Source organism: Medicago sativa, chromosome 3 (genome assembly GCF_051527215.1).
Source record: "Medicago sativa cultivar Bolivia chromosome 3, Bolivia_mono, whole genome shotgun sequence".
NCBI classification, from domain to species: domain Eukaryota; kingdom Viridiplantae; phylum Streptophyta; class Magnoliopsida; order Fabales; family Fabaceae; genus Medicago; species Medicago sativa.
In genome coordinates this window covers 91,293,348-91,320,425 of record NC_140751.1, presented here as the reverse complement: position 1 = coordinate 91,320,425, position 27,078 = coordinate 91,293,348, and the positions used below count along the sequence as shown (strand labels likewise).

At 33.1% G+C, this 27,078-nt stretch overlaps 3 protein-coding genes across 9 annotated transcripts; all 3 read right to left on the bottom strand.

The window, feature by feature from the left end:
- Nucleotides 1-7,205: 7,205 nt before the first annotated feature.
- Nucleotides 7,206-11,314, bottom strand: LOC146941891 (putative protein disulfide-isomerase A6). 6 transcript variants are annotated; one of them, XM_085755744.1, is made up of 8 exons: nt 10,572-10,879; nt 9,860-9,970; nt 9,604-9,690; nt 9,191-9,282; nt 8,954-9,093; nt 8,486-8,844; nt 8,031-8,344; nt 7,206-7,578 (listed from the first exon to the last, which is right to left on the bottom strand). In XM_085755744.1, exons 1-6 carry the CDS (start codon nt 10,668-10,670, stop codon nt 8,732-8,734), a joined length of 642 nt encoding a protein of 213 aa, XP_085611870.1. In that variant the 5' UTR covers nt 10,671-10,879; the 3' UTR covers nt 7,206-7,578; nt 8,031-8,344; nt 8,486-8,731. The 6 variants fall into 6 exon arrangements, with proteins under 6 accessions (XP_085611870.1, XP_085611869.1, XP_085611871.1 ...); XM_085755743.1 differs by lacking the exon at nt 7,206-7,578 and adding an exon at nt 10,890-11,314 and having other exon boundaries at nt 8,037-8,344; nt 10,572-10,769; XM_085755745.1 differs by lacking the exon at nt 7,206-7,578 and having other exon boundaries at nt 8,037-8,344; nt 8,486-8,530; nt 8,614-8,844.
- Nucleotides 11,315-11,418: 104 nt separating this feature from the next.
- LOC146941890 (glycogen synthase kinase-3 homolog MsK-3-like) lies at nt 11,419-13,005 on the bottom strand. Its single transcript, XM_085755749.1, has 4 exons — nt 12,741-13,005; nt 12,310-12,416; nt 11,980-12,075; nt 11,419-11,840 (listed from the first exon to the last, which is right to left on the bottom strand). The coding sequence occupies exons 3-4, from the start codon at nt 12,070-12,072 to the stop codon at nt 11,676-11,678; spliced, it is 258 nt and encodes an 85-aa protein (XP_085611875.1). The 5' UTR covers nt 12,073-12,075; nt 12,310-12,416; nt 12,741-13,005; the 3' UTR covers nt 11,419-11,675.
- A 2,204-nt stretch (nt 13,006-15,209) lies between these two features.
- LOC146941889 (CBS / octicosapeptide/Phox/Bemp1 (PB1) domains-containing protein) lies at nt 15,210-23,528 on the bottom strand. 2 transcript variants are annotated; one of them, XM_085755741.1, is made up of 14 exons: nt 23,262-23,528; nt 22,208-22,376; nt 21,961-22,093; nt 21,703-21,873; nt 21,492-21,573; nt 21,264-21,377; nt 21,056-21,122; nt 19,796-19,901; nt 19,643-19,710; nt 18,531-18,625; nt 18,322-18,455; nt 16,194-16,279; nt 16,010-16,099; nt 15,210-15,742 (listed from the first exon to the last, which is right to left on the bottom strand). In XM_085755741.1, the coding sequence occupies exons 1-14, from the start codon at nt 23,357-23,359 to the stop codon at nt 15,569-15,571; spliced, it is 1,587 nt and encodes a 528-aa protein (XP_085611867.1). In that variant the 5' UTR covers nt 23,360-23,528; the 3' UTR covers nt 15,210-15,568. The 2 variants fall into 2 exon arrangements, with proteins under 2 accessions (XP_085611867.1, XP_085611868.1); XM_085755742.1 differs by having other exon boundaries at nt 22,208-22,365.
- Between the last annotated feature and the right edge of the window lie 3,550 nt (nt 23,529-27,078).

Here is a 27,078-nt window from a genome sequence, read left to right as displayed (position 1 = left end):
TCCGGGACGGAAGGAGTAAAAAATAACAACCATGCACACAGATTATAACCGAAGGTTTGATATCATTCTCTCTCAATCACACCAAAATGATTGTATTAGGTTATTTTACTATAAATGAATGAAAGAAAATAATAATTTTATTAAATTAATAATTTTATTAAATTAACTTGATTAATTACTAGTTGAGTTTCATTATCATATTTTTTGATGAGTATGGTAATATGGCATATTCACATTTGAGAGAGAAATTGCAGCGATTCAATTCAAGTGTGAGTGATTATTATTTTTTTATAAATAAAGAATTTTATAAATAAAAAACATTTGCTGCGTAGTGTGTGTTTGTGTTGATTCAAGTGTGAGTGGTTATTCTTTATATTGACTATGAATGAATTGAATAAATGATATATAAGATATGTGACTCATCTATTTAATGTCTTAAGATTTTATGCGGATGCGTGGTGTTTGAATCTCTTGATAGTCATGATTGTTGGCAATGCTAATATTTTGCTCTTGGTGCTGTCTCGGTCCTCTCATCACATGGTATCAGAGCAACTTGGCGGAGGAAATGAGTAGATTCATCAATGTAAGAAATTAAGTATAGTTGTATTATAGACTCACGCTTGAGAGAAAAATTATCGGGGTTCAACAAGAGTGGTTAGTCAAACATCAGTTATAAATGAGATAATTGAATAATATAAAGAGATTACTCATATTAATAACTTAAGGTATTGAATTAAACTATGGTGTCAATGTCTCTGACCACTTGGTTACTGTTGTACATCCGACTCTTCACTTTTTGTGTCAAATAGTCTATAGCGGCAAAAATCGCACAGATTAAATACCGAAAAGAAATGTTTTTTCAGTTTGAATTTATGCTTCAATACATCAAGGGAAATGCTAACCAGTGCCCCCGGGGCACTGATTAAGGATATGAAAAAGGAAATTATATAGTATTTAATGCATTGAAATTGTGTAATTAATTTATAATAAAATCAAAAACAGTTTCCTTTTATGGTAATAATTCCTTTTATGGTATGCTTAACCAGTGCCCGCGGCACCGGTTAACAGGACCCATATATCAATTATCGCCGCAACTTTTTATAACTGCACTCACATGACCAAAGTCCCCTAATTTAAAATATTGAATTATTTTTTATTTCATGGTCATCCATGTGACGGAGAATAATTTTGTCACATACCAAAACTACCCTACTTTTTCAGAGTTGACTGGTATGTCACAAGTTGGACTTGCGACCTACCTATGTCACAGTTCCAACTTGCGACATACCCCCCATGTCACAAGAGGCAATGTCGACATATGGGTCTCTCAAATTTTGAAATTTTTTGTCCTTATTGTATGTCACAAGTCCCACTTGTGACATATTTATTTATTTACTTTTTCGTTTTTTCTATTAATTTAATAGAATTTGTTTTAAAAAATTTAAAAAAAATAATTGAAATAAATATTTATGATTATTTTTTAAGGAAAATATTTATTATTTATTAATATGACACATTTAAAAGTACAATACATTTTTGACCAAAAAAAAATACAATACATTTAATTATTTCTTCTTCGGGCATTAGGTGGTCGTTGTCCCGTTCCACACCATGGTTGTAACACCCCGTTTTTCCAACATAGAAATTTCATAAATAAATCAGAGTTTTTCAACATAAAACGTAATGTCACATTCTTTTCTTAAAAATCATAAATGGAATAAATAATAATTTATCCTTCAAAAATCATTCAACATAAGTATTTCTAAACTTTGCAGCGGAATTAGTTCAATATCATAAAAATAGTCTTTGGCACCAAGGCCTCATCACTATAGTCTCATAAATAGTCTAAACATCATGATTTGTTCAATCCGACAACTTCATTATAATTCTCATAAAAACAATACGTAAGGAATAGAAAGTAAAGACATAATCCCCATCCCGTTACGTATCAGAGCACCTAAGACGACACGGCGAAGATTACTCACAACAACAGCTAGTCCTGGTTACCTGCGTGTTACCAACGTAAGGGCAACATTCAAACAGGAGGGGGTGAGATTTCTCAAATAATAATATAAATCATATAAAGTACATTCAACAACTTAAACATCCTATAATTCATTAATCATATCTAGCAACTTCAACTTCCTTAACTAGTATCATTATTCTTCCTACATTAGTCATATACTTCATATTATATCATCATATAAATATCATCACATATCTACAAATATTAGTCATAAGCATTATCATATATCCTTTTAATCATAGCATCTTAATCATAGACATAAACATCATCATATAACATCAAGTACTAAACATAACCATCTCATAACATTATATATCAACCATAAACATAATCACAAACAATCCATCTTAAATATAATCACGAGGAATCATCATACATCATCATTAGTAAACGTATAACATCTTATCATAATTCACATATCAGCATATCATAAATCACATAGCATCTTATCATAACAACTTCATATTCAACCATCATAAACAAATCATAATCAACATCATCATTAATCCTAAACAACATCATCGTCAAACATCATCATCATAATCAAACATCATCATCAAACATAAACAACATTCTTAATCAAACTCATCATTCACTTCATATTCAATCTTAAACAACTTCATAGTCGACTCGACACTTGACTTGACAATGCGATTCAACTTGACAATGCAACTCTTAACAACTTAAATCATCGTAAACTTCTTGATATGCAAATGCATGTGGTACCATTCAGGGCATCAAGCCCCCAACATATATGAGCGTAAATAGGCTCTTCAACAAGTGAGCGGGCCTCAAGCCCCCAACGTAGTTTGAGCATTAAGCTGTCTGGCCTCAAGCCCCCAACGTAGTTTGAGCATTAAGCTGCTGGGCCTCAAGCCCCCATCTTTAATGAGTATGCTAGTAAATACCAACATATAATATAACAAAATATCACTCAACAAAATATATTAACTAAATTATAAAAAGACATCTAATCTCAATAAATCATATATCCCTCATATAAATCATATAAATACATAAATATATTCTAAAACTAAGTAAAATAATTAAATAAAAAGGAGGGTGTTACAATGGTGCGCCAGCATTTCTTGCTGCATTATGTCGCGTTGGAGCAGGAGGAATAATTTGATGCCGAGATCTTTGACGATGAATTGGTTGATCGTCAGTTTCGTCGTTGTGCACTTGACTACTTTGACCAAGCGTCAACGAAACATCGTCTTCCCTGCTAGGCCATGTTGTATTGAGAAATTGATTATCTTCAATGTAATTCAATGATAAACGGCCCAATGACGATTGACCAAACTCGGCGTCATTTGCAGGAGAAATTGAAAAATTAAATTCGGCACCCGGTGTGAATTGGGGATATAGGTCAGTTGGTGTTGGTGGGTAGTTGTAGTGTGGGTTGCTGTACATTTGGTTGTTGTAGTTTTGGTTGTTGGCTTGAGGGTTATTTGTGTAGGATGTTCCAGGTTGGTTTAGATCATTGTAAAGATGAAAATTGTGGTTTCAAGCTGAGGGCCTCGTTGAGGAAAAAAATGAAAGATGGGAGATCGGAAAAATGAAGGATCCTCACACATGTGTCTCTACTGATTTGACACAAGATCATCGCAAACTTAGCGCTAACGTCATTTGTGAAAGTGTTAAATCACTTCTACTACCACAATGAAATTGCAAGAGCAGATCGACAGGCATTAGCTTGGGTCGACAACATTCCCGTCGAAAAGTGGACTCAATCACATGATGATGGTCGACGATGGGGCCACATGACGAGCAACCTAGTAGAGTCGCAAAATAATGTGTATAAAGGTATTCGCGGACTCCCGATCACAGCTATTGTGAAAGCCTCCTACTACAGGTTGGGGGCCTTGTTTGCCAAAAGAGGACACGAGGCATCGACAAGGGTAAATTCCGGGGAACCATTCTCAAAAAACATCATGAATTTTCTGAAGGAAGAGGTCATCAAATCCAACAGTCACAGTGTCACTCAGTTCGACCGAGATAGGTATACCTTCTTCGTCCGTGAAACTATCGACAATAGAGAAGGATTGTCGATGGGAGAATACAAGGTCGACCTGCGAAGTAAATGGTGCGACTGTGGAAAATTCAGGGCGTTACACCTACCATGCTCACATGTCATTGCCGCATGTTCTAGTTTTAGCTACGACTATTAAACATTTGTTGATCATAAATTTACGAATGAATGTGTATACTCTGTATACAATATCCATTTCGATGTGGTTCACCACCAACAGTATTGGCCAACTTATGTAGGCTCAAAGGTGGTTCCCGATTCAGCGATGCGTAGAGCTAAGAAAGGTCGTCCCGCAATTACTCACATTAGGACCGAGATGGACGTTGTGGAAAATGAGGGGAGAAAATGCGGCATTTGTAGGATGACCGGTCATTCCCGAAAAAATTACATTAATACTGAACATCAGTAGCAATCTATGCATATTTTTTAATTGCATTTGGTTTGTATTTTATTAAATTAAATATTAAATATTTATTCTTCGTTTAAATGTATTGTACCTTTAAATGTGTCATCTTAAATCATAAATATTTATTTCAATTATTTTTTTTAAAATTTTTAAAACAAATTCTATTAAATTAATAGAAAAAACAAAAAAGTAAATAAATAAATATGTCACAAGTGGGACTTGTGACATACAATAAGGACAAAAAATTTCAAAATTTGAGAGACCCATATGTCGCCATTGCCTCTTGTGACATAGGGGGGTATGTCGCAAGTTGGAACTGTGACATAGGTAGGTCGCAAGTCCAACTTGTGACATACCAGTCAACTCTGAAAAAGTAGGGCAGTTTTGGTATTTTTGTTTCAACTAGGGCATTTTTTGATTTTTTTGGTTTCAACTAGGGCATAAAAAAAAAAAAATTCGGCTGAGCCTTGGTTGAGTTGTGTTCACAAGACCAAATGACAAACTTTGATGGATTAGAATCCTGGATGAATTAGGAGGAATTTAAAAGATCAGTTTGATGTATTTTAACGTTAAAAACTCTAATATTCTATGTCCTACTTGACTTTTGGAGCTTTATAAAACTCAATTTTATATCTAAAATAGTAGAGTGGAATAAATCAAGTATACATATGCTGAAAAAATGGCCAAAAATTGGTTCACTGTAACATAAAATAATAAAAGTTGTGCAAATAAAATACAATATATCTAACTATCTAAGTCTCTCAAAAACAAAATAATCTTCTCGTGAGTAAGGAAGACAAATTCTGCTTACCTGGAAATGCAGAATCAATCTGAAACTTGTTTCCTATCCAATGATGGATATATCACAAGTTTATGAAAAATCATTCTATCTTAATAAAAAAATGTTATCAAATTATAAATGAAATTGAGGTTTTTTTTTATTATAAAATACAATATATCTAACTATCTAAGTCTCTCAAAAACAAAATAATCTTCTCGTGAGTAAGGAAGACAAATTCTGCTTACCTGGAAATGCAGAATCAATCTGAAACTTGTTTCCTATCCAATGATGGATATATCACAAGTTTATGAAAAATCATTCTATCTTAATAAAAAAATGTTATCAAATTATAAATGAAATTGAGGTTTTTTTTTATTATAACTAGTTACAAACCCGTGCTTCGCACGGGGTTCAGTAACGTATTTGACAAAATATTATATTGAAAGGATAGATTGCGAAATGACAGATAATTATAAATCATAATACAATATTTAGAGTACTCTTGTATTACGGATTACAAAATTAAATCTTCAAAATGGTTTGACCACGAGTAACAAATGAAAACATATTTAGTTAGCGGTAGAAACACTTTTCTAGTAATAATTGATATCTATCTATAAACCAATGAAAACCTTATTACCAAAGCTACCTGATTTATATCATTTTGACTTTCAGCTTCAATGTATATAAATCATTTCACATGATCTACAGCAAAGGCAGATATTAACTGCAATTTAGTATCCAATTCTTTCAGGTGAACAAACTTCTGCATCAGACAGATAGCTAAAAGCCTCTCTACCTGATCTATATCATTTTGTGTTTTAGCTTCAACGTATATAAATCTTTTCACATGATCTACAGGAAAGGCTAGGGATGTCAATGGATACCCATAGGTACGGATAATATGATACCCGTCCCCGCCCGGTTGGATAAATATGATACCCGTGCCCACCCCATATCCTCGTGGGTGCCCACTATACGGGTACCCGTGGGCATTGAGGTATCCATGGGTATCCATGGATACCCATGGAGTTTTGAATTTATTTATTTTTTGGTACAAATTATAACTTTTTTTAATTACCAAAAAACTTCAACTTTTAAACATCATACATAATCCATTCAAAATTTCATAAATCATACATAATCCATAGAAAATTCATGATTCTTATATAATCTATATGTTTTATGATGTGATGAAGTGGAAACGGTGAACTTAATAAAATGAATTAAAAAAATTTAAAATAAAAATAGGTTATTATTGAGGATTTTTAGGTGGGCGGTAAAATTTTCTTCAATAAGGTAACAACTTTAAGTAATAAGATATGATATATAAAGATATTTTAGTAATTTACTTAATTTATTGGGTATGGGTACCCGTGGGTATGGATACAATCAAATCTGTGTCTGTGTACATATAATAACGGGTAGTCAAATACCCGTTTATTATACCTGTGGATACCCGTTTAGCTACCCGCTCCATGCCCGTGACGGATTTTACCCACGGGTACCCGTGGGTATGGGTATTTTTGCCACCCAGAGCAAAGGCAGATATTAACTGCAATTTAGTGCCACGTATATAAATCCTTTCACATGATCTAACCTTATTATCCATATGGTCAATCCTAACTTGTTTGACGGATTATTCTTACTTCGAATTTTCAGGCTGGTGATACTTTGATACAGTTATATAACAATTTCATCAGACTTTGAGACCAAAATCAACCTTCCCAAGCTTGCACACTTTGCTGTGATGGTTTCTCGGCTGTATTATGCGAAAGAAGCTGCCATTAGAGATCAGTGCATAGAAGAGCCTATCATATACATTAAGATGCAAATTGTCTTATTCAAGCTTAAGCAAGATGTTCAAATTACGGAACATTGCTATTCTTTGTAAATTTGAGAACAAAAGTCACATAATCCGAATATTTGTGATGCATGGTCTAAGGCATAACATAAAAGATAACATAACAACCATTGCCATTACATACATAGTGTACTGCAGCAGAAATATAGATGCTGCCATGTAGTGTACAACCAATTTAAGGTTGATTACAAAAAAAGGGTTGTATTACTAAATCCAAACCTTATTTAAAACATATTGTCATTGAAATATTATACATAATATACTTGCCAGCATACAACTTCCAAATCGAATAGCAGCTTGTCATCCTCTTGTAGGTGATTGTCCCTAACAAACTGGAACCAACCTCCTCCCAAGGATTTTTCGGCCTTGTTACGCTCAGCGGTAATGAGGCGGCAATCGTATTCTTGACCGGTAAGCACATCAAGCAACCACATTGTCTTTCTTGTAGTTGTATTTTTCAAAGAAGTAGCTGCATTTTTCACATTCTATCAAATTAATGGAAAGAGCATAACATGAGTGAAAATGCAAACTTCATATTCTTAAAAAAAAAAAAAAGGTCAAAAAAATCGAAGGGAAATTTTTTTTTAAACGCATGGTTATTTGATTTTTTTTCTTTCAAAAATGATATAATGATATAAAAGATGGAAAAAAACCAAGAATAAAAGAAAATTGTCAAAGAATGGATGATAATTACTATAGCCACTTTTGAACATCTAAATTTATTTGAATCTTGAAATAAAGGGGAATGGAGAGAAGTTTCTTTGTAACACTATTTATGATTCTCACGCAATTTTTTTTTTTTTTATGGTTCAAGCGAACATTATAGTTCTAGTATCCTCTAATAAATACTGTTACAAACTAAGATATATGATGACCAAGGTTTTTCTATATGTCCCTGCAGTCAACATCATTTTTTTTTACCTTAAATAACGGTCCAAATTGTGTACTTTGCATTTTTAAAACTTCAATAGTCTTGAATTTGTACATAGTATTGTTGCTAAAAAGGTACAAATTCAATGGAACCTAATCTCGTGCTTCCAGTAAGGTATTAGTCATAGTATTGTTGTTAAATGTGTCCTTCTCACTCTATACTCATGAAACTCTCTCTTCTGAAAAGAAACCAGGCTTCTTTGGTTGTGCAAGTGCAATACTTTCATCGTAATTAGTTTAATCTTCATTGGTTCCAATTGAGGATCATTTGTCGATCCCAATTTAAGAAGCTGCAGCCATAAATCCTGTGTGACAAGAAAAACATAATATTAAAAGAGAGGAACAAATAAAATGGAAAAAAAAGAAGATACATTTTTGCAATTGAGCTCGCAAACACAAACACACACAGAGGGAACATATTTAATTTAAAACATCAAAGAAGCTACCTGCAGCTTAACCTTAGTGTCCAGCACCATAAGCTCTCTTTCAGCCTAAAATCACAAAGTTAATAATGTTAGGAGCCATTTGCATCAATTGATGCACAAGTAGCACTATCCCGGGGATGTTAACTTACAGCTCTCTCGAGTGGGCTAAGATTGTCTGCTAAAGGATCCTTGCTGGTCAACACAGGTAAGATAGAGATAGAAAGTACAAATAAATTCCAATGTGATAGGACAGAAAAGATGGGGATATCAGTCAAGCCTTGCAGCAGAACCCTTATGCGTATTAACTTCCTCTTCAAGTCGCGAAAAGACAACCTTCTTCTCATCGTCGTCAACATTCACAAACTCCTTCACCAAGCCATCTAGAGACCTAAAGCATGAATAATTAGTTCACTCAGCTATCAAGTATATTATTCTAGTCTCTTTTGATGCTAAACATATATTTTAAACTAACTTTAGAAGTAAGTTGACCATGTTCATCACAGTTGGTGCCACATCTCGCATTAATTAAAACTACAAAATCGTCCAAATCGCGACCACCAACATAATCTTCACCGGTTTTATTGTTCTTTGGGGAAAACTTAAATGTGGGATAGGAATGAACATCATATCTGTATTAGCAAATAAACCAGATTAGGCACATGCATTTGTTAAATATGATTTCAACCTAGTTTAATAAAACAAATGAAAATATGTTACGGCACTCACTTCTCGGCCAAATCCTTGTACTCGTCAGCATCAACATTAGATATAACTACTTCTTCCTCCAGCCTAAAGGCTGCAGCAACCTTTTCATAAGTCTGAAGAAATTTGTAAAAACAGTATCATGATCAACCTTGATATATTCATAATCAGGGGAAACTCATCAAACTATGATAAAAGTAGTCTTAGACATGAGAACATCCTTACATAAGCAAGGTCCTTGCAATGACCACACCTAAAGATAATAGCAGTGAATTTGTTAAGACAAAAGTGTAAAGAAATCATCCCTTTTTACTCCAAACACAGAGCTATTATTAGAAATTGTTTTAGAGAAAACCAAAGCAAATTTTTTATTAAAAATAAACACCAAACTAAAATTAAAATCAAAGTTACGCAAACAGAACAAAGTATATGCTGACCTTTTTCTGAGGTCTTTTCGATGGTTCATCCTCACACTCCTCACTCTCATCAGAGTCGGAACTATCCTTGTCAACATTCATCTTATCCTGTCAATTACGGAAAGTTTTATATATAAATAGTTTTACACATATAAATATATAAACTGAATATATATATATATATATATATATATATATATATATATATATAATTGAAACCGGAATATAAATAGTTCCCAACATATCAACATATCATTCATCTTGCACCAACACTCACAAATTTTACAGTCTTTGTGATAATATAATTCCCAACATATAAATATATCCACAAGAATCTTCCATCACATTCTCCTGTCTGTTCAGTGCTGAATTTGACCCCAAATGATCTCTAAGAATCATCCACGTAACAAAACACTCAGAAATCTTCAAAAATAAAATCCTACATTAAGAAATAAAGCTAGACTACTTGCATACAAAACAATGATCCAAATTGACATAAAACAATGAAGAAACTCACATTTTCATTTTTGCGGAAAGTAACCTCCTTCGCAAAGGTACTCTAATTATAATCTCACATAATTCCAATTTTAATGCATGTTTGAATTGACATCGAGTTTAGTAAAATCACTGTGACACTATCATTTCACTGAAGCTCCAAATTGTGTCAAAATCAGTGTCACGTATGATTTTATCAAACTCAGCACTAAATCAGATCTGCATGATTTTACAATCTTAACAAAAACTCGTGTTTTAGATACTTATGTTTTAAATAAACTGGTTTGGAAATCTCTTGCCAACTTAGCATCTTCAATTTTCTTATTTGCCTGCTTAAAGAAAGCACAACAAATTCAAGTTTAGCTAGCAATCTTAATTTTCAATATGAAAAGGAAACAATCCAAATATAATGTAAAGATTGCCACCATAAAAAATAAAAGATTGGTTTGCAACAATGGCAAGATCTTAAGCCAAAATGTGTCTATGTTCTTCACCTGGCAGTATAGTGGCTGAACCTGACCAACAACTGTTGATGTCATAAGTCCCATTTGGTTCAAGAGCATTGTTGAGATGAATCCAATTAAGGAGATCATAGGATACAGAATGAACCCATACAATTATATCACCAAATGTTTCTGCAAGTGGATTATGTTGGTAGAAAAGGTGGTATACACCTTTGTAGTACATAGGGGCTGCAAGAGTTCAATTATAAATCAACACCAGTAATTTGAATATGAATAACATAATATATATACAAACAAAGAATGCTTTATTTCTTGAATAAGCCATTTGGTTCCTGCATTTCTACTAACCCCGAAGGATATTGATTCTAACATTGTACTTTTGAGAAAAGAGTATGCTTGGCATATAGGAAGAGCACTTTCCCAGCATGATTTGGAAGATTGGAATCTTTTGTATCATAGTTCTGTTAATGGTCTTAGTTTCAATACATTCTTGGACAACATTTCAAATCATGAAGGCCCAACTGTGCTAGTTATTAAGGATACAAATGGTTATATATGGAGGATATGCTTCTCAACAATGGGAGCGGCATGTTGAATTTTATGGAGACATGAAATGTTACATTTTTCAATTAAAATCAAAGGCATCTATATTTAGGCCAACTGGAGAAAACACTAATCTACAATGGTGTGCAGTAGGGAGATTGAAATTAAAGAGGACAGTAATAAAAGCAAATGCAACCTAGCTGAAAAACCATAGTCCAACACATGGGTGAAGAAATGAGGAGTAGAAAAACTAAAACTTGAAGGAGGAACTCTCAAATATGTGATTGGTGAAATCTTACACACCAAGATTAAGAAGAGGTAAGCCAACCTGCACACACAACAAATGTTCAAATATAATTAAATGTCAATAAATTTTCAAAATAGGTGAAAATGCTGAGAAATTTCATGGCACAAAAGGCAAAATCCAAAGTTTATTCAAAAATGCACATGTAGCAAACAAAATATGATTGAAGCGTTGGTTCATGACACAAAACACAATCACAAAATTCACAATCATTTACTTGAAAGACCAAAATCGAACCGTCACAGTTACATTCTCTTTAGTTTTATGAGAATCCAATGGCACAACCTCTAGATAGAACTGTTATGGCTTCCTACGCATTGACGAAGATGTGTTTTGTTCCAAAGGACTGCACTTCCCTTAGTTTGTTTCCACCCTTCTTCAATAGTTTTGTACCTCTTATCTTGAAGAACCTTCTTTATAGCCACAGTTTCTCCAGTCTCCAAACACTTTGCCTGTCACAGCAAAAGCAGAAAAACAAATCAAAATCAAAGCAGATCAAACCTACTCAAAATCAAAGATGCCAAACATATAAGTTTATAGATTATATAGCTGTCCAATAATTATCAGAAATGATAAATCAAACACACACACCTGCTTTGGCTGGCCATTTTTACCACCAATGGTTGTGACAATTATATGTCCGGTTTCGGTACCATTTCCATCTACAATGCTAGCGGCTTTCATTTCCTACATATAGATTTAGATCAGCAATTTTGACATAAATAGACTGCAAATTTATTCAACCAAAATGCTTATTCAAGATCAAGAACAAAAATTGCAGAAAAAGTATTTTTAAGGAGAAGTTAGGTCAAACACAATATCAATCAATTTCATGATTAAATCCATGATTTACTAAAAAGGAAAGTAATGAGATGCACATTATATAAAGATTAAGTTTCATTGATTAGAAAAGAAACCTACTTTAGATATGGCAGAGTCATGATCTTAAGAAAAGAAGGATTCAAAGGGAGAACAACACCACAGATGTTTACAATGAAAAACTCAGGCCCACCCTGTGCTGCATATTTCTGCAAGTTAACAAAATTCATCAAATTGATTTTTCTTCATTGTAAACCTAACACTAAATGAAGGTTTCTTCATCCACTACCAACTTAATTGACAGCTTATTGCTTCTAAAGACTTCAATTTTAACCCAAACACTAAAACATCAATTCAAACATACCCCACAACAACTTAATTACCAATTGAATGAATAACAAAAAAAAAAAAACTTCACTATTCTTATTACTCAATTTCATAAAACCCTAAAATTCCCTTTCCCCCAAATGAAAACCTAACTCTAAATTCATCAAATTTCTACATGCATGAGGGAAAGGAAAAGGGAGACACACCTTAAAATTGGAAATTGAAGTTGAAGATGATGATAATGATGTGAGGTGAGATTTGTGGTAGTGGATGAATGAACTCTCTCAAGCTTGCCTTCTTCCCCAATTGCCTTCTTCTCCAATTTTCCTTCTTCCTCTTGGTTACCCGTTTCCTCTTCTTCTCCTCTCCCTCGACCTCCCTTCTTTTCCTTCTTCTCCTCTCCCTCTCTGTCCCGTCCGTTCTGTTTTGCTTTTTTTTTTCTTTCTTTTCTTCATCAACAAAAACAACACATATATATAGCCAGGGTAGCTTCAATTAATTAATTTACCATAATACCCTCAATAAGGGTAAAATGGTAAATTCACCGGACATGTATTTTCTTATTTAGTTTAGTAGATAAGAATGTGGGGACAATTGTACCAAAAAAAAAAAAAAAGAATGTGGGGACAATGACACTATGGCTCTGTTTGGTAAACCCAAAAAAAGAGCTTTTAGCTTTTAGCTTATAAGCTCATTTGACAAAAAAAGCTCTGTTTGATAACACTTTAGCTCTATTTGGTACAACGAGCTTATAGCTTATTTCAGGAGCTTATAAGCTATTTTTCGGAAGCTACTTCAAGTAGCTTTTGAGCTTATAGCTTTTAGCTTCTCATTTTTTCTTCCATATTTACCCTTATTATTCAAAGCAAAAGTTATCAGCTAATTTTACCATATACTTCAACTAGCTTATCAGCTAAAAACTATCAGCTAACTTATTAGCTAAAAGCTATCAGCTAGCTTATCAGCTATCAGCTAATTTTACCAAACCTATGTAATTGCAACGTAGAAATTAGAGCAACTTTAATGCTATGTTCTACAATGTTCTTAGAGTGCAAAAACATGTTCTTAGTTTTTACTCCATTGGAGGAGAGTGACATGGCAAGCCAAGTTGGAGAACAGTTCCATAGGAAGAACATGTTCTAGCAGGTTTGCGTCAGGAAAAGTAGAGGGAGAGAGAAAATAAAAGGAAAAATGTGTGATATAAGAAAATAAATAGAAATATGTGGGGTCTATTGTGGGACCCTAAAAAGTAATATAAGAACACAAATATGGTTCTTGCATTGGAGTAAAAATGAGTGATAGTTCTTAAATCTTATGTGTCATCTATGGACCCACAAAAAGTGATTGAAGAACAAAATTTTGGTTCTAGCATTGGAGATGCTCTTAGCATCCTCGTCCACGCCTGCATATGAGGGTAGAATGGTCAGTGGAAGATATTTGTATTATGATTAGATTCCATGGACCCATTTTGATATTGCCACCAGACTAGTCGGTTAGTGATTGAATATACACAAAAACGGTACATGTGAAATGAGACGAGTAATTTCAATCAATGTTTTGCCAATTGAGATTTCGTCATCATTTGGATTTCCTTGTCTACACTTGAGGCATGCACAATACATTATAATTTATAATATACTAATCCATATTGTGATTAGGACGTTAATTTGGAAGTCCGTGACCGTGAGACTAGAAAACAACCAAAGGAAAATGTTATTTTTCACTTAAATACTGAGAATACTTACACTGTGTGATCGAAGATAGTAAGTAAAGTGGTGTGACACGCTTCACCTTTTACCTTTGAATTTTGCCCAAGTGTCCAACCCCTTCCTTGAAAAAAAAATAAAATAAGAGAGATTTTTAATGAGTGAGGAAGGAGGGGCTATGACCTGGCAAAGAGATTCTTAGTGTGTGTTTGGTTCAGCTTTGAATATAATTGATTCTGACAGAATTGATTCTGATAGAATTGATTCTGACAGAATTAATTCTGAGAGAATTGATTTATGTTTGGATACAATTATGTAGAATTGATTAAACAAACTGATTTATGTTTGGATACAATTATGTAGAATTGCTTTTGAATGTATAATTACTAAAATAGACATAGCTAAAGGAGAATTGATAAAGAAGGAGAATTGATAAAGGGCAATAAAGGAAAATAATAGGTTGTAATAATAAAATATAATATTTACCGTTTATAATTGATTCTAGAAAAGCTAGAAGCTAGGATTTGTAGCTTCATGGAGAATTGCTTTTGAAGGATAAAAACAATTCTGAAAAGCCAAACCAAACACGTTGTTTTTGGCTAGAATTGCTTTTGGCAATGTAGAGAATTGCTTTTGGCTGGGCAGAAGCTCAACCAAACAGGCCCTTAATCACATGATCAGATGGGCCATACTTTATTTTACGATGGAGGAACATTTATCACTCAAAATCACTTGTTTTGGGGACAAACAGATAAAAAAAAAAAGAATACACTTACTGTAACTACATGATCCAGTAACTGAACTAACCGATATTAATTTGCGCCTGTTACTACCAAAGGGGGTCCAACTTCTAAGAAAGAAAGCATTTCAAAATTTATGACAACACAAAATCACGTCACTGAATGCTCTACTCAGCATTATTTTGATAATTTACAAACAAAACCAACATATAAAAAATATTAGAATCAGTAAATCCAATCATAATCAATTGGTTTTATAAACTCAATGTCAGAAAAAATGGACATAAACTTCCGTTAATGTCGTTTATTCTTGTACACAACACAGCCTCGGCAAATAAGTGATGAGGCTACAAAACCTAAAATTACAAGTATACAAGCAGCAAGGGAAGACATATCCCAATTTTCATAAAGTACAATGACCAACATGAAGAAAAAAAAATGCTTTAACATTCATCTCCTATAGAAAAGAATGTAGTTGTACAAAATTCCAGAATATGAATATGTCAGGTGCAGTCTGCACCATACAAAGTTCCAGTATGCTTTAGATTGGCCTTTATATATCAACGGAAAGCTAGTTTCTTCCTTCGATCAAACTCGCTTCAAGTATGTTAAAAGGCCTAAGCCAGCAACAAGGGCAGCTCCGGCAGCAACACCACTATATGCTGAGGCCCATGCATCTGAATACGCATGCTCTAAACTTCCCGAACGTGAACCTTTCCTGTGACCACGTGTTCCCTCATAGTCTAAATACAATTTCAATCCCTACAAAATCATCAACCCAAATTCAAAAAAAACACCGTTAGTCCAAATTGCAGAGACCATTTTGAACAAAAAAAAGTTAGAAATAAACAAAAAAACTCAATATATTACAAACACTATAAACATATCTAATCCTGAATAATAATATAAAAACCGTCATCCTTATCTGCACTAAATCAATAATTCACACATAACTACAGATTTTAAACTTTTTCCGGGTGCAAAATATCACATTTAGGACTCAAGAACCAGCAAAAAAATCTATTATACCTTCAAACCAACAGTCCTTGCATGGTCCACAGCTGCGGCAAGATCACTGTCTGAAGCCAATACAACTTTATCATGGTCTTCATCTTCATACTAAACAAAAAACTCGTCAGCTTATGAAAAGTAGGGGATGGGGTTACATATCAATTAAACCTAAAGAACATAAATATTATGCTTTGGAAAGTACCAGAATTTGAGGCAGATTGTTAGGGTCAATATCAGTACCAAGTCTTTGAAGGATAGAACTTATAACCTCCGTCATGCTCCGGGTATCTAAACTCGTATGCAACATCACAAAACATTCAAATTTTAGTTTCCTACAAACAAATTTTACTTGAAATAGGCTGTCCTATCCAATCGTAAATTACTCATAGAGATAATAAAACCCCTTATATTTATACTTATTTTTTATGGGAATAAATAAACAAAAAGGAAAAGAAAAACAAGAAACCCATCTTAATAAGAAAACCAGCAATGAAGAAAACTTGTAGAAACAATTATATGGACCTTGTCTAAGAAAAAACAATACATCCATTACTCATTCAAAACTAAAACCCAAGCAAACACCGGTTCTTTCCCACTTCCCACTAGGTAGTAGGATTTGCCACATAGATAAAATATCCAAATCTTCCCATAATGATGCATTATAAATTGTCTAGTGATGACCAACAAACAACTTAAATCTATAAGACTAAATCCTGCTTTAATGGTATAGCATAATTTTTGTTCCCCAAACTCAACTACTAAACTTACACTACATCTGACATACTTTCTTGACAAGGAATCTGTTTGGATAAACTGCTTAATTAAACACTAATAGTGTAAGCGTTTATCATACAAGTGTTTAAGAATAAACTATTTCTATAAGAAAAGATAAAATGAAGTTAAATTGTTTTCATATAAGCTATAAGTTGTTTTCATAAGTCATACTGGAGAGCTTATGGAAATAAGCTGAAAACAACTTATGAAAATGTCATAACAGCTCTCCTGAAGTCTCATAAACGCTATGTCAGTAGATAAGTTCAAATAAGTCAATCCAAACAGACCCTTGTACATTCATTGATCATATCTACACATGACCAAACCACCTATGGTGGGATTTTGGGTGTGTTTGGTAAAAATAAGTTATAAGCTAGCTGATAACTGAAAAGTTAGCTTATAGTTATAGCTGATAGTTGAAAAGTTAGCTTATCAAAATTAAAGTGTTTGGCAAAATTGATTGTTAAAATAGCTGATAAATATAAAATGACATGTTTGTTTATTTTAAAAAAATAATAATTTATAAACAATTTTTACTTCATATATTTATTTTTAAATAATTTAATTATTACCCCTGAAAAAGATTTCTTTTAATTTATTTCAAATTATTTTCATCTCCAAAATGATAAATGTACTTTATGAATTTAATTCAGATTTTTTTTATTTAACATGAATCATTTAACTTTGTAATTATATAATTTATTTGTCCTCGTGAACTTAGCTCAGTTGGTTGGGACAATGCATAAAATATGCAAGGTCCGGGGTTCAAACCCCGGCCACTACCAAAAAAAAAATTATATAATTTATTTAAAATTAAATATTTAATGAATTGCAACAAGAAGAAAATAGAATAGTTTATATATACAAGTATAGATTGATTGTTTGTAACAAAAAAAAGGTATATACTGATTGTTCGTAGCCTTGGTTTTGAATGCAGTATGAATGAATGTGAAAAGTAAAGCAAATCTTGCTCAAAATATTAATATTAAATGGAGAATAAAACGATGTTTTTTTCTTTTGTGATGCTGGAGAAGTTATATGAAGTTTGTTTTGGGAATGAGTGGGTTTTAATTTGAGTGGGTCGTTACAAGGTTAAAATTAGAACAAAATATAAAAAGTCTTAAGCTATAAGCTCAAAAGCTACTTGAAATAGCATCTCAAGAAAAGCTATAAGCTAATGAAAAAAGCTTGTTACCAAACACTTCTAATTTTTTTAAACAAGCTTATAAGCTAATCCAATAAGCTATAAGCTAGCTTATTTGCGTTACCAAACATAGCCTTTATCACCTTTTCCACCTTAGGTGTAACTACAACTTTCTGTTTAATGCATTCGTTCCTAATCCCATAGTGTCTTGTACTTTTATAATCAGACAAGTTTGCTCGTTACTTGTTAGTATGGCACTACCTATCAATGTAAATGATAACATGCCATAATATTAATTGATACTTGTTAGAAGCATATACTCAAACCCTTATATGCTTTTGCCGTGCACGCAGATAGATTAAAAAAAAAAAAAAACGAAGACCCAACAGATGATATGCAATAGTTTGCTTACCACATGTGAATCTATGCATTCTGCCCTTTTTATCTTGTACTTTGAAGGAAAATGTATTGGGCATGCTTGCAGAAATATAAGGAAGGGATCTCCCTGTTTCTCCTCCATCAGAACCTATTTTGAAGGAGCTCTCACTGGAATATAATAAATAATGTGTAAGTACATTAAAAAGTTGGAAAGGTTATCCAAGCAACTTCAATGTATATAACCTTCGTGTTTCATCGTCATCATCATTTGGAGGCAAGGCCATGGCAGAATCCCAAAACCTTTGCATCAAGGTGGTGGAAGCTTCGTTGTTTCCGACCTAGATAGTGGGAAAAAATGATAACACCATTAAAAATATTAACGAAAAATATTCACATAAATCTTTTACTAAAAAATGAACCATGGAATCGTAGTATTTGCCATTTGACAATTCTCAGCACTATGCTCTAACCTCAGTTAATAAAAGATCAGTTACAGAATGACATACTTTTAGGAAAAATAGTCAAATATTTTTAATGTTGGTCTTTGATTGTGAAGCACAAATGTTTTATCATTCAGACATAATGAAAAGAAGCTTGCGATTTGTGAGTTTGTCCATCAATTTTGATGCTACATTTGACAGGCCTGGCGTAGGTTTATTTTATTGGTTGAGTACAGAATATTTGAACTTTATTTCTGTTTTTTGCTATATTACTATGGTAGAATGTTGAATTTATTTTTTATTTCTCAAGGAGGCATGGTAGCCTAGTACACACAAAGGGGATGGGGAAATGAGTGCACTGCGGTTTGAACCCGTGCACTGCCAATTGCAATGTCCCGCAGCCTCAACCAACCGAGCGCACTCAAAGGAACAGACTGTTGAATATTTACTATGCACGTTGTGATTGGTGTTTTGACCATCATTATTTTATATCCTGTAAAATAGTTTCCAAGTCAATTCTACCAAGATTTCATGAGTTTGTGTAAACTCTGAGTTTGAGAACCTTGACAGGACACCAATACCATTTTCTGAACTGATGAATTTATCTCCCTTACAGAAGTATGTTAATCCCTTGAAAGTCTAACTTTCATGTCATGACATACATATTTGAAAACTTGTGATATATGTGCATTCAATTGTATCTAATATGTGTTCCATAAAATAAAAGAGATTGCGGGGGGTTGTACATTGCTAGCTGTAGAGGGGAAAACAGACCTACATTCCTTAACCTCGGAAGCAACTTAGGCCAAGACAGAACCATAATTGCAGGTATAATTAATAAAAATAAAGCAGCCGCAGTACAGACAATAATTGAACAAGTTTTCTATTCTCTATCTAAGATACATAACAACCCACCTGACTAACAGTAGCCACAGCAGCATGAGTCACATGTATCACGTCGACCACAGCCACTACCATGCCATCTGTTTCCAACCACCAACACCCAAATCAGAAAAGATATTGATGCACAAGCAAACATGTTCCCCATCCTATATATATTTACTTTACCTCTATCAACCACCGGAAGATGTAAAAATTTTCCATCATGCATAGTATGAAGTGCATCGACAATTGGTGTATCAATTATTACACATTCTGGATTTGGAGTCATGACCTGCATATTTTGTTGCATATATATCAAGTTGGGGATTAAAAAAGGAATGAACACCCAAAATGGCCACTTTTCCTTCTAAATTTCTAATACACGGTATTCCTTATATTCCTTTTCAAGCATCGTCTATACTAACGACATATGGACTGCAAATAAAATCAACGCTCTTGCTTATTTATTTTTAATATCCTTTCCTAATATATCCTTTTATCTCTTTAATTTTTTCTCTCTACAAAATTATCACTTTGATAAATTAGGTGAATATATGATTTAACCAACAAAATAGTAATTGACGGTATCTTGGACTTTTACAACTACTGATAAATATGAACAAAGTATTATTCTAAAACATCAACTCAAAGGAACAAAGTGGGTATGGAATCGGTTTCCCATATTTTTGTTACTTGTCCTTTCTTTAGTAGAGTGTGGTATAGTGTGTTTAGATGGGGGGTGTTCTTAACCTTTTTCTAGGTTCAGGGAGAGGTAAGTCTAGGCGCTGTTTTTTGTTGGTTTGGCATGCGGTTGTGTGGACTATCTGGAGATACCGGAGTGATTTCATTTTCTCTGGTAAAGTTATATTAGAGCCCCACCTAGTGGATTTGATTAAATTCACCTCATGCAAGTGTTTTTTTTGGCTGGCGACCTGGACAGCCTTACTCCTTTTATGAGTAGGATATGGCACCTCTTCTTTGCTGGCACCATTAAAGACTTGTGGGCTGGATAATACAGGATATCTGCGCCCGTCTGACTACGGTCAGCCTGCTTTGTTCTTTCCTTTCTCGGCTGGTTTGGTTCTTTTGGGTCGGAGATCCTGTGGGAGTATTTTTCTTTTGGAGATTATGGAGCTATGGGGGGGTTTAGGATGTTTTTCCTCCTTTTCTCTTTATGTTTTATGCTGTTTCTTTTCGTCCTGGATTTGAGTACTCCTTGTACTACTATTCTGTGACTCGTGTATCTTGACTTTGACCTTTTGGTCTGCTTTGCGTTAATAATATAAATTATTTTGCCATTGTAAAACAAAAAGGAACAGAGGGTAAAAAACACATGCTCCTAATTCCTGAACATTACTAGATCTAGATTTTACAAAATTTAAGAATGGAAAAGGTGGACAAGGGTAAATATTTTCTTCTAAATGCAATACAAATGAAATAAAGTACCTTCTCAACAGGAGTTGATGCTGGTGGAAGATTCTGTGCAACTACCCGCATCAAGATATCCCTTGAACTGAAATTTGTATGCAGATTATAATTGATCAAAATTAATGTTTGCATACACACATAATGATAGTTGTGGGGATGGCAAGAAAAACTTTTCAGAAAAAGAGGACTGCTGAGCTGCAGGAAATTTCAGTTGCCACAAACTTACGTAACGATGCCTCGAGGTTTGCCATCAACAGTAACAACGGCACAACCTGCATGAAGTTCAACCATCTTCTTTGTTGTTTTCAAAACTGAGTCTGTTGGTGCAACTGTTACCATCCTAAAAAGTGCCATTTTCTGTTAAAGGAAATTGGTTGACAACCAAACATACAGCGCAGAAATATTACATTTGATGAAAAAATTTCTTGAATTCAAATAAGAAGGTATTACCTACTTTGAATTCTCATGAATGATTGTGGACAGTGATGGTTTGAATATCTTTTCCCGAAGGGCCTCAACAAATGATGAATTAGAGTCTGCACAAAGACCAAATTATCATGAAATAAAACTCGGCTGTTAGAAACTGCGGGATATACAAAAGTGCTATTTTTTAGGGATGCCGACATTACAAATCGAAGAGCTAAGCATGAAAATACTCTGCATACCAGAATTAGAAGATCCCCAGTGTTTTTCAACTCCTTCAACAGCTGCTGCAATTGCTTTTCCTTTCTCTGCGGCCCTTTCCATACGTGCAGTGGCATCGTGCAAACACTTTGCTATGTCGAGTAAAGCCAAAACTTCTCCATTCTCCACGACAGGTAGATGCCTAAATTTTCCTGTCGACGTACATCAGCCATGTATTAAAAGGGCAAGACACAGCATAAATTTGAAAAGCTGAGTACATATCTGTATAAACTACCAACCTTGCACCATCTTTTGGAGGGCTTCCACAGCAAGAGTTTCAGAAAGGACAAATACCGGATTTCTTGTCATAACCTTGGAAACAGGTGTGTCTTCAGGATTTATCTCTTCGGCAACAACTTTTGTTGCTATATCCTGTAAACCAAAAATTAAGATAGGGATAAAAGCATGAGAAAATTCAAGACATGTAGGTGAAGTCTTGTTTTCTTTCTTGTTAATTGGTTAGAAAAAGACATCTTAGTCACACACCTTGTCTGTGAGGATTCCACAAAGCAACCCGTTAGAATCGGTTAGTAATAGAGCATCCACCCTCCGGGCAGCCATCCGACGACAAGCTTCATATACAGTTGTTGTTTCGGGTACTGTCAGAGCCTTTGAAAGACGCAATGACTTCACTGTCCGCTCTCCTGTTAAACCCCTGTCCAATTCCATGTAAATTCAAGATCCTATACCGTAATTTAAATTGATAAAACCCTCACTCGCTTATCTTCTCTTCTTCGATGCTAAAGCAAGAGCTATCATAGCTATGCGTAAAAATTTAATTATTGAACTGAATGCAACTAACAAGTAACAACGCATGAAAAACATTTAAGCTCCTCTAGTCCTTTGTGAATCAAGAATACAGTTTCTTATATAGATGTATGTGGTTTGATCAAATAACTCCACAACTGATAACTGTTTAAAAGAAAAAGAGGAAGAAGAGAAATTATTGCATAGACATAGTCCATATTCACTTTATTCCACATATGCACAAAGTAAATATGGACCAGATTGGTAAAATAATTTCTTGAAGTAAATATCAAGGCAAACCAGCAGAAGAACTGCAGAAACAAAGAAACACTCCTTAAGAGTGCACTTTGTCTACATACTTTCTGATTGGTTAGACTCCTAGAAAATCTTATCATGTCTCAATCTTATTAAGATGATGGAAGAAGAGTCGAAATTGACCCCCAAACCAATACACCATTAAAGTCAGAGTTCTTCATAAATACTACTGTAAGTGTAAACCAACCAATTAAGCTGAAATTTAGAAAGCCACGTTTGTTTGACATTGACACTTTGAAAATACTGAATTCTACAATTATGGCACCAAACAACCGAATGATGTATGTTCCCCCAAACAATCGAAATAATGATTACAAAATAACTTATTTAAACTTAGAGCAGTTAAAACATAGGACAAATAAAATCCACAATAATTAATCATACAAGATATTTCATTGAAAAAGTTAGGAATCAATCAATATAAGCATTTGATTAAACAGGAGAATCCACAAAAAACAAACAACAGAAGCATACATACATAGGGCGTGCTAAGGAAATTGATTTACGAGGTCCTCCTCTTCCGACGGCAGACTCAGAGGCTCTTCTAGGAGACGAAACACTCCTTCGACTCGCCATCTTCAATTCTACTCTACTCGAACAAGCTAGCTACCTACGACTTTTCAAATTCAATTTGATCGGAAAATTGGATTCCGGTCACCGACGACCGGCGAAGGGGAAAGAGGATAAACGGAGAGAGAAGGAAGAAGGGAAGGAACCCTAGACAGAAAGGTAGCGTGGTGTGCGTGGTCAAGAAATGAAGAAGAAGAAGAAGATGAGAATTTCAACGCTATTGGAAATAGTCCAATAGAAGCCGTGCACGTCAGCAATTCCTTTTTTGTTGGAAATGGAATTTTTCGGATGTTACTATCAATTTGTCAAATGGGTGACCTCCATTCCAAGCTTGAAAAATTCGCTTTTTCCTCCTTTACAATTGTATGATTAACTCTAAACTGTAAAATATGCATCGACAGTGTAAATATTTTTTACACTATCAATCAAGCAAAAATAACTGTCGATTTTTAAAGGCTAAAATATGGTATTGGTCCCTGCAAAATAGGTCAGTTTTGGTTTTAGTCCCTGCAATTTTTTTTATAGTTTTTGGTCCCTGCAAAAATAGGTCAGTTTTGGTTTTAGTCCCTGCAAAAAAAAATTTATAGTTTTTGGTCCCTGCAAAAATAGGCCAGTTTTGGTTTTAGTCCCTGCAAAAAAATTTTTTATAGTTTTTGGTCCTTGCAAAATTTTTGTTTTTGGAAATAGTCCCTGACCCCAATTATGTGATGATTTGTACTTTTGTGCATATGTGGCATATGTGCTTACTTAATAAAAAGAATATTATTTTTTATAATTTATATAGCAATAATTATTTTTTAATTAAAAAATAATAATAAAACAGATACAATAATTATTTTTTAATTTATAAAAGTGACAAATCATCACATAACTGGGGTCAGGGGCTATTTCCAAAAACAAAAATTTTTGCAGGGGCAAAAAACTATAAAAAAAATTGCAGGGACTAAAACCAAAACTGACCTATTTTTGCAGGGACCAAAAACTATAAAAAAAAAATTTGCAGGGACTAAAACCAAAACTGGCCTATTTTGCAGGGACCAATACCATGTTTTAGCCATTTTCAAAAATACTTGACAATACTTATTTCTGCTTTAAAAGTCATATAGATGGTGTGTGTTATTTGGTTAACGATCTAACAAGTTCTATATTGGTGATGTATCAGAATTATTCTTTGATGTGAAATCGTTAAAATACTCTTTATTTTGACGGGATATAAATCATTGAAATGATGTTTTTAATTATGAAGGAACACTGAACAAACTTTAATCCTTGCGAAGATTAACATCATCATCTACCTTCTTAAAAAAGACAGTGAGCGTCTAAAATAATTTTTTTTTGAAGGAGTGAGTGTCTAAAATATTAATTTTTAGAGGAATGAACGAGGGCTTGAAGAAACAAATGAGCGACTAAATCTTCATTGAGTATCATATCTTCAAGTACTCTTTTTGGTCTTATTTATAAGAAACATTTAACTTTTTTAAATCATTGCATAAATGATATATTTGGTCTATATTTAGACAAAATACATTAATTACACAATGAATCTAAAAAGTCAAATTTTTCTTATAAACAGAACCGGAGAAAATGTTAAAATAAATGTTTGCTTACTAAAAGGACACACAAAAAAGTCTCGCATCGAAAAACACAAATAGTATGATGGGTTTATAAAGTTGAGGATATGCACTCATGTATGACCTCATGGATGGTTATTTATGACTATTTGCAAAAGTTGTAATTAACAATCTAACGGTTAAAATTGGTGCCTTTAATTAATTTCTCATAAACTCTATGAATGATTCATTAAAATCACATTCTTTTTCTACCCAAATGAATGAATTTTGGCTTGGAAAGTGGTGATTTTTCGTCTACATGTTGAATCTCGAGAGAAAATATCACTTTAAAATAAGTTTTATCAAGAGACAAACAAATAGTGTTGTCCATTTGTAAGTAAGGGCGTCATTATCTTATTCTAATTCTCGCATTCATGATTATATTTTGTCTTATATTGAGTTTGTTATTATTAATTAAACGAGTTAAGTTTGTTTCAGTCAAAACAAAAATTCTATAATGTGAAATCGCTTAAGACACACACTCTCGACACCCTACATGTCAACTCTCCTCGATTCTTAATAATTTACAATATAATTTATTTTTAAGAGAAAACCAGCCCTTTAAATTGTGGTATACCATAGACTATTTATTTTTCGTAATAAAAATTAGAATATTCCCTTCATCTCAAAATAAGTGATCTATTTGATTGTTTTACGGATGTTAATGTGCATATTTGATCTTTAATTAAGTATTAGCAAAAATTATAAAATTTGATTTTTGAAAATATTTATCAAGACAGATCCGACATCTTATGTTATTATTTGTCTTTATATAATAGGGTTAAATATGTTTTTGGTTCCTATAAAATTGGAAAGTTCTAAGTTTAATCTTTATTTAATTTTAGTAGCATTTTTACTCCTTACAAAAAATATTTACATGTATTTTTTTTTGAAGGAATTTACATGTAATTTTAGTTCCTACTAAAACAAAGTTTGTTTAATTAACTCTTAAATTTTTGAATAGTTTTTTTTGGACAAGTTTAGAACATTATTAAAGGTTCATTTACTAGTCCTCGTGAGCTTAGCTCAGTTGGTATGAACAATGCATAAGATATGCAAGGACCGGGGTTCGAACCTCGGCCACCACAAAAAAAAAGGTTCATTTACTAAAATTCAGAATTTTTTAACATGAAATTAATTAAATATGAATTTTTTTAAACAAAAAATGTTTAAGTTATTTTAACATGAAATTAATTAAATATGAATTTTTTTAAACAAAAAATGTTTAAGTTAAAAGTAACAAAAATTTGGATGTAGAAATCAAATTTTGAGATAATTTTTTATGGATGAACTTTTAGTAATGTTCTTAACACATCTGCAACAAAATTGTTCAAAAACTTTAGAGTTTAAGCATACTTAAACAAATTTGAATTTACTAGGAACTAAAACTGAGTGCAGAAGTTTTTTATAGAAACTAAAAAAACTATTAAAATTAAGCAAGGACTAAACTTAAAAAACCCTAATTTTATGGGAATCAACAACATATTTAATCCTATATAATATTACAAAGATGTAGTCAAAGTATATTATCTGAATAGTGCACATACTCAAACTAAATCAATATTCAACCCTAGAAACAATTATTGATCGAAATCTATTTACATTTTAGTCAAACTTTAAATTATCAAATAGTTTAAGACTATTTTACACTAATTTAAAGAGATCATTTTTTTTTATCTCTGCGAGTTTAACTTAGTTGGTAAGGATATTGCATACTATATGCAGGATTTGGGGTTCGAACCCTGGACACTCCACTTTTTCACATTTAATTAAAAATGTGTGAGCTCTAGCCATCAAACTACTTGATAAAAAAAAAGGCTTAATTACTCTTTTGGTCCCTTAACTTATTTTTTGGTTTCGTTTTGGTCCCTTAACTATTAAAAGTTTCATTTTGGTCCCTTAACTTACATTTTGGTTTCGTTTTGGTCCCTTAACTATTAAAAGTTTCATTTTTGTCCCTTAACTTATTTTTGGTTTCGTTTTGGTCCTTTAACTCTTCCTCCTTCAAGCACTTTGGTCCTGTATTTTAGGATGAATGTATTAGAGTCAAGGGACCAAAACGAAACCAAAAAATAAGTTAAAGGACCAAAACTTAACCAAAAAATAAGTTAAGGG

What these genes read in the sequence shown, in the direction of transcription:
- LOC146941889 (XM_085755741.1), bottom strand. Translation starts at nt 23,359, where the DNA reads ATGGCGAGTCGAAGGAGTGTTTCGTCTCCTAGAAGAGCCTCTGAGTCT. An exon ending in TCTTCCGGTGGTTGATAGAG is followed by an intron (nt 19,711 to 19,795) that starts GTAAAGTAAATA and finishes GGTTGGAAACAG; the next exon opens with ATGGCATGGTAGTGGCTGTG. An exon ending in ACAATCTGCCTCAAATTCTG is followed by an intron (nt 16,100 to 16,193) that starts GTACTTTCCAAA and finishes TTTTTTGTTTAG; the next exon opens with TATGAAGATGAAGACCATGA.
- LOC146941890 (XM_085755749.1), bottom strand. Translation starts at nt 12,072, where the DNA reads ATGAAAGCCGCTAGCATTGTAGATGGAAATGGTACCGAAACCGGACAT. An exon ending in AAAATGGCCAGCCAAAGCAG is followed by an intron (nt 11,841 to 11,979) that starts GTGTGTGTGTTT and finishes TTGCTGTGACAG; the next exon opens with GCAAAGTGTTTGGAGACTGG.
- LOC146941891 (XM_085755743.1), bottom strand. Translation starts at nt 10,670, where the DNA reads ATGATCTCCTTAATTGGATTCATCTCAACAATGCTCTTGAACCAAATG. An exon ending in TTCAGCCACTATACTGCCAG is followed by an intron (nt 9,971 to 10,571) that starts GTGAAGAACATA and finishes GATGATTCTTAG; the next exon opens with AGATCATTTGGGGTCAAATT. An exon ending in TCACAAAGACTGTAAAATTT is followed by an intron (nt 9,691 to 9,859) that starts GTGAGTGTTGGT and finishes CGTAATTGACAG; the next exon opens with GATAAGATGAATGTTGACAA.